At 42.2% G+C, this 12931-nt stretch overlaps 2 protein-coding genes across 7 annotated transcripts in view; one reads left to right on the forward strand and one right to left on the reverse strand.

The window, feature by feature from the left end:
• The first annotated feature begins 1497 nt into the window (after window positions 1-1497).
• LOC135946869 (cytochrome P450 307a1-like) lies at window positions 1498-3949 on the forward strand. Its single transcript, XM_065495307.1, has 3 exons — window positions 1498-2083; window positions 2210-3019; window positions 3133-3949. Exons 1-3 carry the CDS (start codon window positions 1690-1692, stop codon window positions 3453-3455), a joined length of 1527 nt encoding a protein of 508 aa, XP_065351379.1. The 5' UTR covers window positions 1498-1689; the 3' UTR covers window positions 3456-3949.
• Window positions 3950-4486: 537 nt separating this feature from the next.
• cas (castor) overlaps window positions 4487-12931 on the reverse strand; it is a 79274-nt gene continuing 70829 nt past the window's right edge. For 3 of the 6 annotated variants that reach the window (XM_065494820.1, XM_065494823.1, XM_065494821.1), the window contains exons 9-21: window positions 12541-12875; window positions 12142-12391; window positions 11852-12083; window positions 11630-11786; window positions 11380-11565; window positions 11148-11162; window positions 10825-11013; window positions 10489-10724; window positions 10123-10430; window positions 9520-9711; window positions 9002-9201; window positions 7784-8633; window positions 4487-7338 (exon numbers count right to left, since the gene is read on the reverse strand). In XM_065494820.1, coding sequence (XP_065350892.1) covers window positions 7067-7338; window positions 7784-8633; window positions 9002-9201; window positions 9520-9711; window positions 10123-10430; window positions 10489-10724; window positions 10825-11013; window positions 11148-11162; window positions 11380-11565; window positions 11630-11786; window positions 11852-12083; window positions 12142-12391; window positions 12541-12875 — 3422 coding nt within the window. In that variant the 3' untranslated portion in view covers window positions 4487-7066. The remainder of the gene's footprint in view (window positions 7339-7783; window positions 8634-9001; window positions 9202-9519; window positions 9712-10122; window positions 10431-10488; window positions 10725-10824; window positions 11014-11147; window positions 11163-11379; window positions 11566-11629; window positions 11787-11851; window positions 12084-12141; window positions 12392-12540; window positions 12876-12931) is intronic. The other 3 variants (XM_065494825.1, XM_065494824.1, XM_065494826.1) reach the window with 3 other exon arrangements.

Raw genomic sequence — 12931 nt, forward strand, 5'->3', positions numbered from 1 at the left:
CTTGAAAAATTGCGTTGCGACGACGGTATAGAGCTAGAGCAACAACACATAGTGATTCAATTAACTTTCTACCGTACACACGTTTACAAATGACATCCACTTTGTTGGTATGATAATGCTACCGAAAGGAAACAATGACATCGAAGGATCTGCTGAACTGGATGATTGGAAAACGGTCAATATTTCATCACAATATAAAAGTTTGAATCCCAACAGCCACGTGCAGGTCACAATTACATCATGGTATGGTTTGTAATTGAATTTCCATTCAACTAGTTGGCAATTTAAAGAAATGCAGATGAGATGTCTGCCTGCACATTCATCTTCATTAATATTAAGCTGCGAAACCAATATATTTGAAATCTAAATGGTTGAGATATGAAGCAATAAATAAAGTAGAAATGTTTCCGCTCATAAGGAAACTCTTGATCGCTGATTATATAGGTTAAAACGCTGCTGAAAGTAACTCTCCGGGAACGTGGAAAGCTGCGCGTAGACTGGTGACAACCTTGAGAAGGTGAAAAACATCCACAGATTAGTCTCCGAGGCACCAAAAATGTTGAATTTTCGGTCTGCTGGAGGAGGCAGGATGGAAAAGTCATCCGTGCTATCTCCAAATCTACATGAAAATTCAATAAGACGCCCAACATCCTGGCGTATGTCTGCTTCAATTCAAATGAACATGAATTTTTGTTCGGAATATTATACCAAATGTAAAGTGAATAAAGCCGAAACTTCATTTCAAATACATCAAAAGTCTGTTTCACAACCTTTGGTCCCTCCATGTGAGCAGATGCACACTGATTTGAATAAAAAGATTGGGCGAAATTTACTCCGAATGCGGATTCATATTTCCCAAGATGATAAACCGATCAAGCGCTAGTTGGCCACTCGTAAGCTGGAGATTTCGTTTTACGCGAACATTAGTACTCAAGGAAGTGAAGCTGATCCAATCATTGCTTTTGCATCCAATTTCCATACTGATTTTGGAAATTTTAATAAATCAATTTGCAATTATTGCTAATTCTTTCAACTCCCCAATCTTAATTTCCAATACATGAAGCTGAAACTTGCAGATTAGGCTGAATTGACCTGTAATCAATGGAGCAACCCATTATTACCTCATTTCAATATATAAATAGCCAACAGTCGTATTTTTGAAGAAAACCTTTTAGATTTTTATTTTTAAGGTGATATTCTTTATTCTTATCCACTTAACGATTGGGATTTTTACTTGCTAAGTTTGGTGCGTGTGATTATTGAACATATTATGCGTGGTAATTTACTTTTTGTTTATCTTCTAATGAGGTAGGCAATCGTTTAAGTTGTGTTCACACTAATTTTGCTTTTCTAGCTTCCTTCAATTTACATCTCTACCCTTTAATGCACATGCTATTGAGATATTACGACCTATGGAAAGTTTGTCTAGAATTCTGGTAAAATAAAGATTCATTTCGTGAAAGTCCACCAGCAAAAGAATATATGTTAATTGGAATTCGATCGAGTTTCCACAGCAGACAGTTTCATGGAAAAACATTTGTGCGAGACGCGCTGCTCAGTCAGCGTGTGTATAGAGTGGGGCAAGCGCGCGGCTCGGGAAAATTTGCATACCACTATAAAAGAACGTGGAGATGTTGCTGCATTATCCACTCACTCAATCCCCAACCCACAGAAACAACCACTTGCAAAATGATCCAGCTAAGCATTGTTTCCTACGCCCTCCTGTCCGCCTTGGCCGTCCTGGTGGCCGCCTTGGCCGTCGACGTCTACCGACGCAGGCGAATGCAGGCAAAGCAGGCGTTGATTGGGCACGAAGAACTGCCGGCCGCCCCCGGACCCCGCTCGTGGCCCCTGATCGGCTCCCTGCACCTCCTCGGGGGCTACGAGGTGCCCTACGCAGCCTTCACAGACTTGGCAAAGAAGTACGGCCCCATCATCAGCATGAACTTGGGCAGCCAGAAGTGTCTGGTCGTCAACGGGCTCAATAACATCAAGGACGTTCTGGTCACGAAAGGAGCTCACTTTGACGGCAGGCCCAATTTCGCCAGATTCCATCAGCTCTTCTGCGGTGACAAGGAAAATTGTAAGTTTACTTTGCATTCCTCCTTCTTTGATTAATTAATTACTGGACACTTTCATTTTGCTTTCTCTCTTCTATCTCACTTTTAACCTTCGTTCTTGAAAATTAATTTTTTTTCTTCTCTTCCAGCATTGGCTTTCTGCGACTGGTCCGATCTGCAGAAGGTGCGCCGGGAGATGCTGCGCGCCCACACCTTCCCCCCGACTTTCTCATCCCGGTTCTCCCAGCTTGACATCTTTGTCGCTGACGAAATGCGCGATCTGACCTCCCGCTTGGACGCAACCAACGGTGACTTCACCCCGATTAAGCCCGAGCTCATGCACGCGTGTGCCAACATCTTCACCGCTTACTTCTGCTCCAAGCGCTTTGACCGCCACGACGCTGCCTTCAACCGCACCATCGACAACTTCGACTCCATCTTCTACGAGGTGAATCAGGGCTGCGCTGCCGACTTTCTGCCCTGGCTGCTGCCCTTCCACAGCAAGCAGATGGCGCAGATGAAGAACTGGAGCCACGAAATTAGGGAGTTCATGGAGAATTTCATCATCAATGACCGTCTGGCTAGAAGGAGGCAGGGTCTGGTCGCTCAGGACGAGTCCACCGACTACGTTGAAGCCCTTCTGGAGCACGTGGAGGATCAGCAGACGGAAAAGCTGCTCACCTTCGACTCTGCCTTGTTCGCCCTGGAGGACATCGTTGGAGGGCATTCTGCCGTGGCCAACCTCTTGGTTAAGGCGCTCGGCTTCGTGGCTTCCCGACCTGAAGTCCAAGAGCGAGTCAAAATTGAGGCTGACTTGGCTACAGGCAACGGAGCCCGACCCCTGACCCTGCAAGATCGAGTCACCATGCCATACACCGATGCAGTCATCCTCGAAGCAATCAGGATGATCTCCTCTCCAATTGTGCCACACGTTTCCAATCAAGATAGCTCCATTGCAGGTAAGAAGCGATGAAAATTTAAATTTAGATGCTAAAATTAACTAAGAAAATTTTAATTAAAACTTTTGAAATATATTTTCACACACTAATGAACCAATATCTCTTTGTTTTAGGATACAAAGTGGAGAAAGACACTCTGATTTTCCTGAACAACCACGAACTGAACATGAGCGACAAATTGTGGGAGGAGCCCTTGAAATTCAAGCCGGAAAGATTCCTCTCGACAGGCCGCCTGATGAAGCCCGAGCATTTCCTGCCCTTTGGAGTGGGAAGGCGTTCGTGCATGGGCTATAAAATGGTCCAGTTCCTGGCATTCGCTATCGTCGGCACCCTTCTGCAGAGGTACAGCCTGGAGCCTGAGCAAGAATACAAAGTGCCCGTTGGAGATCTGGCCTTGCCCAAAGACACTTTCAAATTCAAGTTCATCGCACACTAAGCAGAAAAATTTATATCATCCAAACATAATCGTAAAATATTGTGATATTTAAATCTGGAAAATCAGAGGCCCTACTCAATTATTTATTGACTGTTCTTGTGGGCAAGCTTATCAGACTGCTACTGTTTGCACATACTGCATGTATATTATTTATTTCTTGACAAGCGTTACTGCTTTAAAGTACTGAACATGGTCTCACTATATATGTATTTTGATAGCCAAAGAGCCAGAGCGAATCTTAACCTTATCGCTCTGGAGGCAAATAATTATAGTTAGTTCAAATGATGTAACTCGTGTAGAATATTTCATTATTTCTTGAAATTAGTTTCGCACAGTTTGTAAAAATCTTATAAATGATTTAACCACGCTAACACACAAAGCTGTAGGTAGTCAATCTGTTGAGTATAATGTTGATTATACTTTTATATAATACATATTATATATTTTACCAAAGAAACGAAATATTGAAATAAAGGCAAGTTACATAGAACATATATCCTGAATTTTTATATTTATGAAATCCATGCTTTATATTTAAAAACTTATCCGAAAATCATTAAAATTACGCGCTTCTACCAGGTAAGAAACGAGAGGCTGAAACTAATATCCTTATGCCCCAATAGTAGGTTGACATGCGATGGTATCCTAGAGTTGCAATACAATAAAACTGATTGGAATTATCTGGACTGCGATATTTGGTAAAGAGGTTGCAAAATAGCTACTCCCATGGGCAAACAAATAAGGAATGGGTTTAACTTTTCGTTTAGGAACTTCTCAACTCTATATGTAAACCAATAAACGAGCAATTCGACTCCTAAAGCAGAATGCTGCCATATCACAAACTTGATATCCATTGTACTGATTTGATATTTTCAATTAACTTTGAATTCATATTTAAAAAACTGCCTTCGCGGAATAACGAAACCAGCTATGCAACTCGCCCATGATTACTGTAGAACGGCACAGTATCTGCGCCTGAATATATTATTTTTCGTAGATAGTTTAGGAAACGTGAAAAGAGAAAGTTGAAGTATTTTTTGATATTTTCCGTTTATTTATAGGACTACCAAACATTTCATTTTCATTAGCATGGTATAGCTGCAGCAGTCTACATCGTACTTTTTTCTTTTGTTTTTTAATCATATACTTGTAATCCACTCAACATGGTAGTATTTTGCATTCTTTTTATATCATTTAATTTATACACAATCTCATTCATCATTGCTGGAATGATCTACATAATATTTACTTTAATATTTAAATATTCCATTATATGAACATAATTTTAAACACAATGTTCGAAGCTAGGTGTGTAATAGGATAATTGATGACGACTATTGTTGGGAATCGTGGACAATTTTGACCAGTACACTCGCATGTGTGGGAGAGAAGAGTAATCTCGTAAGAGAGAATGAACGAATTTCAGTGAACAAACTCATCGTCAGCAAATAACAAGTGCAGAGAGGGTGGCCGGAAACCGTCCAGCCCTGATAAAAACTAGGGAAAGCAGTTCTTTACAGATGAACATAATACACAATAGATGACGTGTGTTATCGCATAAATATTTGAAATTCAGTTAGCATGACTTACGCAAATCAAAGAGTGCCGTTTATCATTTTTATGATACACAAATCTCTTTCCACCTTATGATTATGCTCGTTTTGCGGGCGCTGATTTTGCTGGCTGATTATTTGAATACAAGTAATACGGTGTAATCGCGTTATGCAAGGAGTATACATGTCAAATCACATTATCATTACACACATTCAGAAGAGCCGTTTCAGTGTTGCTTCGAGTGCTGTACATACACAACATGTTCCTTGATTTCACTAATATGCATTCAGTTAATTTATATATATCGCGTCAATTAATTGATTACTTGCAAAGGTGACTGTGTCTTTTGCATTGGTAAAGGCACTGACAAATACTGCACCCATTTGCATGTTTAATAAAGAAAGAGAGAGAAAAAACGAACAAAAACAGCAGCAGAAACATGACCTTATAGTCATATTTCCAAAAGTAGTGCATGACTAGGTACATAAATGTAAGGATTAACACAATGATCGATTTAGTTGCACTAAAGTGAAAAAGAGAAAAAATCATCACAAATAAACAAAACTTTCTTGTCTTATTAGACAGTTGTGGTGGCTATGCGTGTTATTCCACTCAAAGCATTTCGTTTAGTAATTTATGTGCCTTTTGGTTGAAAATTTGGTGTTAAGAAGCCAATTTCAGGAATCTCTTAGTTTATCTACACTACACGGCAATAAGAATGACGTCAACTCAACAAGAGGCAATTGATTTGCTTTTGTCCGAGACGACATCAAGTGACTGTGTGTGTGTGGTTTTAGAACATTCAGAAAGCATTGTATGTGTTTCATTTCCGCTACACTTTTTGTCTCACACAAAGGCCAGGAATGGTATTTTTGTCATACAAAAATATGCTCATTTCATCTAAAGGTAAAATTTTCCCACTTTGTCAAAAGTTATCTCAACTTTCTTACTACATTTTTAAAGTTATAATAATTACTCTAAGAGAACGTAAACGAATGAAATGTAATGGAGAATTTTGCAAGGCACCAAAATGGTTTAAGTCGTCCTATCTTCTCAGTTCCAAAATAGAATTTTGACAACATGCAAAATGTATTGTGATAAAATGCTAGATTGCATTTCATGAATGACAATTGATTATTCTACTCAGACAAACACGTGCCTAAATTTTGAATGCTGGCAGGGACAAAGACTCAGCTACTGAACAAAACAGGGAAAGGTAAAAAGTCATAATTAAGCGTTTTTGTACTAGGATTTGTGTCTACGTCTCAAAGGTTGCTGGGACTCCCAAAAAGGCTGATGGCTATTTTTGTCAAGCAGATAGTTGTTGATTTGCACCACGAAATTGATTCTCGAATTTGAAGCCAATGCGCACTATTCAGTTTAAGGCACAGGCTACAGACTTCCCTAAAGTTCCATATCATTTTTTTTAATATACAGAGAACAGATGGGACAAAAACAAAATGAAGGCACCTTTGACAAAAATTCCAAGGATATCATTTTTTTAAAAATTATAATCTACCTTTGGCAGAATGGTATACAGGTATTGAATCCGCTTCAACGCACACAACAAAAAAGACAAAAAACTAAAATAATAATAAAAAACAATTTTTTGTAAGTAAACAAGTAGTTGTTCCCCATTGAAACTTACTTTTTGCGCTTTTTGTTTGATTGAGTCCTTCAAAACAACTCAAAAGCTTACATAATATCACACTAAAAATTAAAAACAATCTAAAATCGTAAAGTAGTAGCATTGTGATTGTTTCTTGAAACGTCATTTAACTCTACCTTCATTTTACACCGATTATATAATTTATGTTTTTACGCTGCTGGTATCTTTTGTCTGAAAGTAGTGCCTACATATAGCTACCAGTTAGAATAACAACTTTCTGCTCAAATATGTACACTGATATTCAGTTGGATCAGACAGACCATTTTTTGCCTTTGAAAATTTCAATGTCTAGCTAGAGATCAGCAGCTCAGAGCAGCAGCAGCAAAACCGATTCTTTTCATATAAATATCAATTATACACATTTCGCCAACTAATGTTTGGTTAATTATTATTCTAGATGTCGGTATTTGTGTGCTGACATTTGTGAAAGACCAAGCACCGCGTAGTGACAGCTCAAGCAGTGGTAGTGCGTCTGCTTCTGGTTGTGGGCGCATCCGTCCACATTGCAGTTCTGAGATGGGGTGAATTTCTCAAAGCCAGCAGCCATGATCGAGTCCAGCTTCTGATGCTGCCGTCGGTGGGCCACCACCTTGTTGGTGTCAGTGCACACGAACTCGCACTTGAGACAGTGGAAATGGGACGCTTTGTTCTGCAAGGCTCCTGGAAAGAAAGATACCCAAAGTTAACATTTCAACTTTCATCACTGTGAATTGCTAAATCGTTTCCTCTTTTGTCAGTCAAAGTAAGAACGAGTCCTGTGGTTACTGGGTTGTAATAATTATTTAAGAGAGAAAGCTTCATTTCACTAACATATGAAGTTCATCCCATGCCTATTTAATGCGGCACATCCCACTGATGACCCAAAATTTTTTATATAATACTCGTAACGTTAATCAGTTGTATCCAATTTGGATTAATGAAAGAATGCAAATTAATTAAGTAACTTGTTTTATAAAGCAACTGTCATCATTTCTCATTCCACGCTCTGAACGAGTTGAAAAGGGAGCCGAGTCAGCACGTGTGCAGGCTCGGCAAAATGTAAATTACTAAATTTTGTAACTCGGGAGATTCTGTGGCAGAAATCTGAATATGCAAAGTCACGCACCTCTGACATTGGTTGAGGGCATGGTGGTGGCGTAAACGCAATCGGCCCTGCCGCAGTGGACGTTGGCGCGAAATTGCTGGAAATCGCCACCCATCAAGGTGTCGAGCCTCTCGTGGCGCGCCGTGTGTTGCACGAAGCGGGTCTTGTCGCAGAAGCTGTAGCCGCAGTCGACGCGCATGCAGTGGAAGTGCGTCTGGTGCTCTCGGTAGCCGCAGTGTGGGTATTTGCAGTCCTCGTTGAAGCGGAAGCGCAGGTAGCCCTCGGGCACCGGCTCGTCCTTGAGGATGCGCATGCTGCTCTGGATGCGCGCCTTCTTGGCCTCGGTGGAGATGTCGAGCGGCGACACGGCGCCTATGCCACCTGGGGAGCCACGTTTGCCCAGCAGCGAGTTCATCTCGTGCTCCTGCATGCCGTTCAGCGCGTTCTGCTGCTGCTGGTGCAGGGCGGCCAGCGCTGCCGCCTGGTGGTGCGACGGGTGCAGCGCGGGAGCGAACATCAGCCCAGCCGGCGATGAGTACAGGGCCGGCTGGTGCATGAATGGCAGGCTCTGCGAGGTCATCAGCGCAAACGGGCTCGGCAGGTAGCCAGCGGCGGCCGCGGCCGCCGCGTGCGACGCCGCGAAGCCTGGTGGCAGCTCGTGGCCCTCGAATATGCTCTGCGACGCGGCGGCTGCGGCCACGTTGTGGTCCCATGGATGGCCGGGGTTATCGGCCGACGAGCCGTTCTGCGGTGATGGGCTGCCGCGATCTGCCTCCTCCGACTCGCGCTTCACGTTCTGAGAGCCGGGGCTAATAGCGCCGCTGCTGTGCTTCAGGATGTGCGGACGCAGTCGGTCCAGGTCAGAGAATGCCTGAAAATCGAGATGTGTGTGTTTAGAAAAAAACTTACGGTTTAAAGGTTTTTAATTCAAATTAGAATAATAGCTTCTATTTCTCTAAGATGGACAGCAAAAGAGCAGAATTGGAGATATATTTATGGCTCTATATTTGGAATTTCCGATTGCTGAATGCTTTAAGTTTGATGAGTGCAATTAATAAGAGGGCAAATGAGGAGTTTTCTGTGGCTGTCCCCCTAACCCTCCCTGCGCTAGAATCCAATCTTAAAAAATTCTTTGCAGAATGCTACCGTGTGTTTTGGTTTAGAAGGTTATTGACCAGTTAAAGAACAACAGCAGTAAATATTTTCCAAATGTGATTATTTAAGGGAAAAAAATCGTACTTGGTTGCAGGCGTTGCAGTGGTAGTGCTCCTTCCTTTTCAACTTGCAGAAGGGTCGGCTGCAGGAAACTTCGGGGCCATACTTGACATGCCTCTCCAGAGCCATCCACTCTGGTTTCGGTTCTCCCATTGAGTTGCTGAGATGGGCTGCCAACTGTTGGTGCATTCGGCTCAAGCTGTCGGAATTACCAGCATCTGGATCTGTTAGGAAATTATAAATTCTAAATTTGTTGGCAATCAAGTGAAACTAATAATTTAAAACACACACTCGTGCAGAATGCAAAAGAAAATCATGCGAGTTAAATAGGCACACAAGCTGTAAGAGAGGGGGAGCGAGTTTAATTACAAATTTAAGCAAGCATGGATTTATAGAGAAGACAGGTGTTAATTAAACGAAGGTTTCAGGCGAGTGAGTGGCGTATTTTGGTTTACAAGTATATACTTTGATATACATTGATTTTGGTGGTTGAACAAAACAAAGGGTTAATCAATGAACTTTCACATAGGTTGAAAGCCCACCTGCTGCAGGGCGGGACTGCAGGTCGGTTCGCACCCTGCATAACGGTCTTTGGGCACCGAGTCCTGACGTAGAAGAGGTGTTGGTGGTGCTTGTTGATTGGGGGACTGAATGGGTCTGCTCATCAGACGAACTAGCGCGCCTCTCACTCGAGAATGCAGATAAAGGGTAGTACGTTCCCGCTGCCTTAACCACTGCCAAATCGGTTTCCAATTCAAAAAGGTGCATTTGTGGGTGATAATTACATAGATTGCAGGTGAGAAAGATTGATTGATTATACTTCCTAAAACTATGATTCAGAGACACCCGAGAGGTACTGTGCTGATGTTTATACAGTGCAATGAAAATTTGTACAAAAATTAATAAATATCTAACTACGAAAAGAGCAAAAAATTAAACTCTGTCAAAAAAACTCTGTGTGTGCTCCGGAATATAGTAACAAATAGGCAACGCTGGCACTGATTTTCAGATGCCGTAGGCACTGCCAATATGTTAAAAGGCCAAATATTTTTGTGAAATGAAATTCTGACCCAAAAATCAGGCAAAAAACTGCACAACATTGCCCAAAACTTGAAATGTACACTGTGAGAAGGTGGGCGTCTTACCTGTTTTGAGGGCTGCAATATCGGACTGCAGGGCCATAGCTGGGTTTGAGTCTGATTTTATTTTACGTACTCCCGAGGAGGCACTGCTGGCGCTCAGGGGAGAGCTTGACTGGGGTGGAGGAGAAGCTTCAGAGCTGCCAGCTGGTTGCATCGGAGAACTGGGCTGCTGGGAGGACATGGAACTGTTGACTGACTGGACTCCAGCCTCCTCTCGGTGCTTTTGCTCATGCAGGGCCATGGTTGAGTATCGGACGAAAGTGTAGCCACAATTTGGTCGGGTGCAGTGGAAGTGGCGGTTCACCTTGTTGCTTTGATTAAAAAACAAAATTAGTTTTCAAAATCTTTTTTTTAAATTAAACCCATTACCTGTGGCATGATGGTTGCCTGCAATCAATGCTTCTGTCGAAGAACACAAAGCCTTCAAGAATATCAATGTTGTCGTGGAAATCCTTGGAGTGCATAATCAGAATGTCTTCTCTTTCTGTGACGTAGAAGCACCTGGGCTGAGTGCAGTGGTAGTGGAATTTCCCAGAATAGATGCAGAGTTGATCAGGGCACTCGGTGCCTTCTTCAAAAATATAGAATCCCTCGCGAACATCACTCTGCAATGCGACGAAATATAAATAAGAGGGTTGATTTCAGTTAGTCAAAATGACCATACAAAATTTGAATTGAGAAAATTTGAACGTTATTTATACTCACCGGCAACTGCGAACCCTTGTCTCTCTCCTCTGAAGAGTTCATGTCTTCATCGCCGTCATCAGGAGAGGGAGCTTGTATGTCTTGAGGAGACTCAGGGGCCTGATTCAGGGTAGGTTTTGGCAATTTGAAACTCGTGAAAATTGCCTGTGGTGAGTCGAGAATGCCTGATCCACCCATCGGAGTTGAGAACTAAAATATTTACAATTAAATTAGTTTCACAATTTAATAATCTGCGAAGTTAAGTCATGCAATAAGCAATTAGTTTGTAGTTAGTTGAGCCATGCAAGAGGTTAGGAGAGGAATAGTGAATAACTGAAACTTACACAATCATTCCACACCTGTAGGAACAGAAATAAAGGGCTCTATTACTAATGAGTAAATAGTGAAACAATGAGCTAAAGGGGAGAGTGAAAATTGAAGCCGAAAGAATGAAAATTTTTAAATCTTCTACACCTAGCCCAGAGAAAAAACTCTAATCAGCTAGTCTAATCTTGAAACTATTCTAAAAGGGCAAACGTATTTACAAAATTCATTGCAAAAACGGTGCAAGCTTACCTCAATGACTCTGTTCTTTGGTGGTCTGCCTCTCTTGCGTCTGAACATGCCGTCGATGGAAGTGGCCAGGGACATCTGCATTGCGTCCTTTCCAAGGCTCAGCTTCCGCGAGTATTCGTGCATTTTATAATGGTCCAGCCGCCTGAAGGGCTTGTCAGTTGTCATGATGATTTCGCGACAGTTCTCCTGCAGGGCATCAAAGATAACAATTTAGACAAATAAAATACTGGTTTTACGAGGAAAGACTCACATATCCACAGTGGTAGTGGGTTTCCTTGTTCTGGAAAGGGCACTCAGGGGGACATTCACAAGGTTGTTGGCCAACTTCAGTCGTTATGTAGAAGGCATCTGTCACTTGCTCCTGTTGCTCGTGACTTCGAGCATGATCCCACACTCCTTCTTGAGATCTGAAGAGTGGATAGAGTTAAATTAGTAATTTTGTTCAGATGCGGCAAAAACAAGTTAGGCTTACCCAAAGGTCATATCACAGGCCAGTGCGTTACAGTGGTAGTGTTCTTTGAAGAGGTGGGCGCATTCTCCAGACTTGATACATTTTTCATTAGCCTTATAAAGGGTCATAAATTTCTTCCACAGGTCGTCGCTGCGTGGCTTAATTTCGCCAGTCAGGTCCATTGCCGCCAGGGAGTCTGGGGGCTCTGCAGTGGAAGTTCCAGCTTGCACTCCAAAGCCGGGAATTGGCATACCTTTAAAATTAAAATATGGTGAAGCGTTTGTAAAAACAATGCTTAGAAATATTCTCACCAGCTAGCATAGCTGCTGTGTATTTGTTGATTTGGGAAAGTGGCGGAGAGGTGCTGCGACTTTTTTCTCCATCCTCATCCTTTTCATTTTGAGAAAACTCTTGGCTGTCATCAGCCGTGGACGATTCATCGAATCGGTTCATGGACTCGTCAATTTTTAGGCCTAACGAGTCATCAAGTCTTGACATAAAAGAGTCATCAAATCTTGACGGACCAGGAGTGCTTGTTCCTTGTTGAGCTTCTTGGGAAAGCTGTTGTGACAAACACATATTTTTTCTTTAGTAAAATAAACAAGTGGCAGAACTAAAATTCGTTTTTTTTTTAAATAATCAAGTAAGGTGACTTTAACGGGCGGATTTAGAAATAAATATTTCACAAACACAGAATAACAGTGACTCACCTGCTCCTGAAATGCTTGGAGCATTCCTGGGCTCAGATTTTGGGGATTGAAGCCTGCAGGAGCGCTACCGTCAGAAAAACCTTTCATCATACTTTGAGCTAATTTAAATTTACGGTAGGCAATCTCATTGTCTTGTCGCTCATGTTTCCGCTTGTGCGAGTAGAGCTGGCCACTCGAATGCAACACATAGTTGCAGCCAGGGCGGATGCAGTGGATATGGTTGCAGACACGAGAGAAGCGACAGTGTTCAAAGGGGCACGCTTCTTGTTTCATGAACTTCTTGAAGCCGTCTCTGTTCAATTGCTCGTCTTTAATGTGATATGTCTTATGCTTGTCTGCAAGAGGAGATTCGTTCATTAGCAGCCGGAACGCAACTTAATCACTCTGGCGA

The sequence above is a fragment of the Cloeon dipterum genome, chromosome X (genome assembly GCF_949628265.1).
Source record: "Cloeon dipterum chromosome X, ieCloDipt1.1, whole genome shotgun sequence".
NCBI classification, from domain to species: Eukaryota; Metazoa; Arthropoda; class Insecta; order Ephemeroptera; family Baetidae; genus Cloeon; species Cloeon dipterum.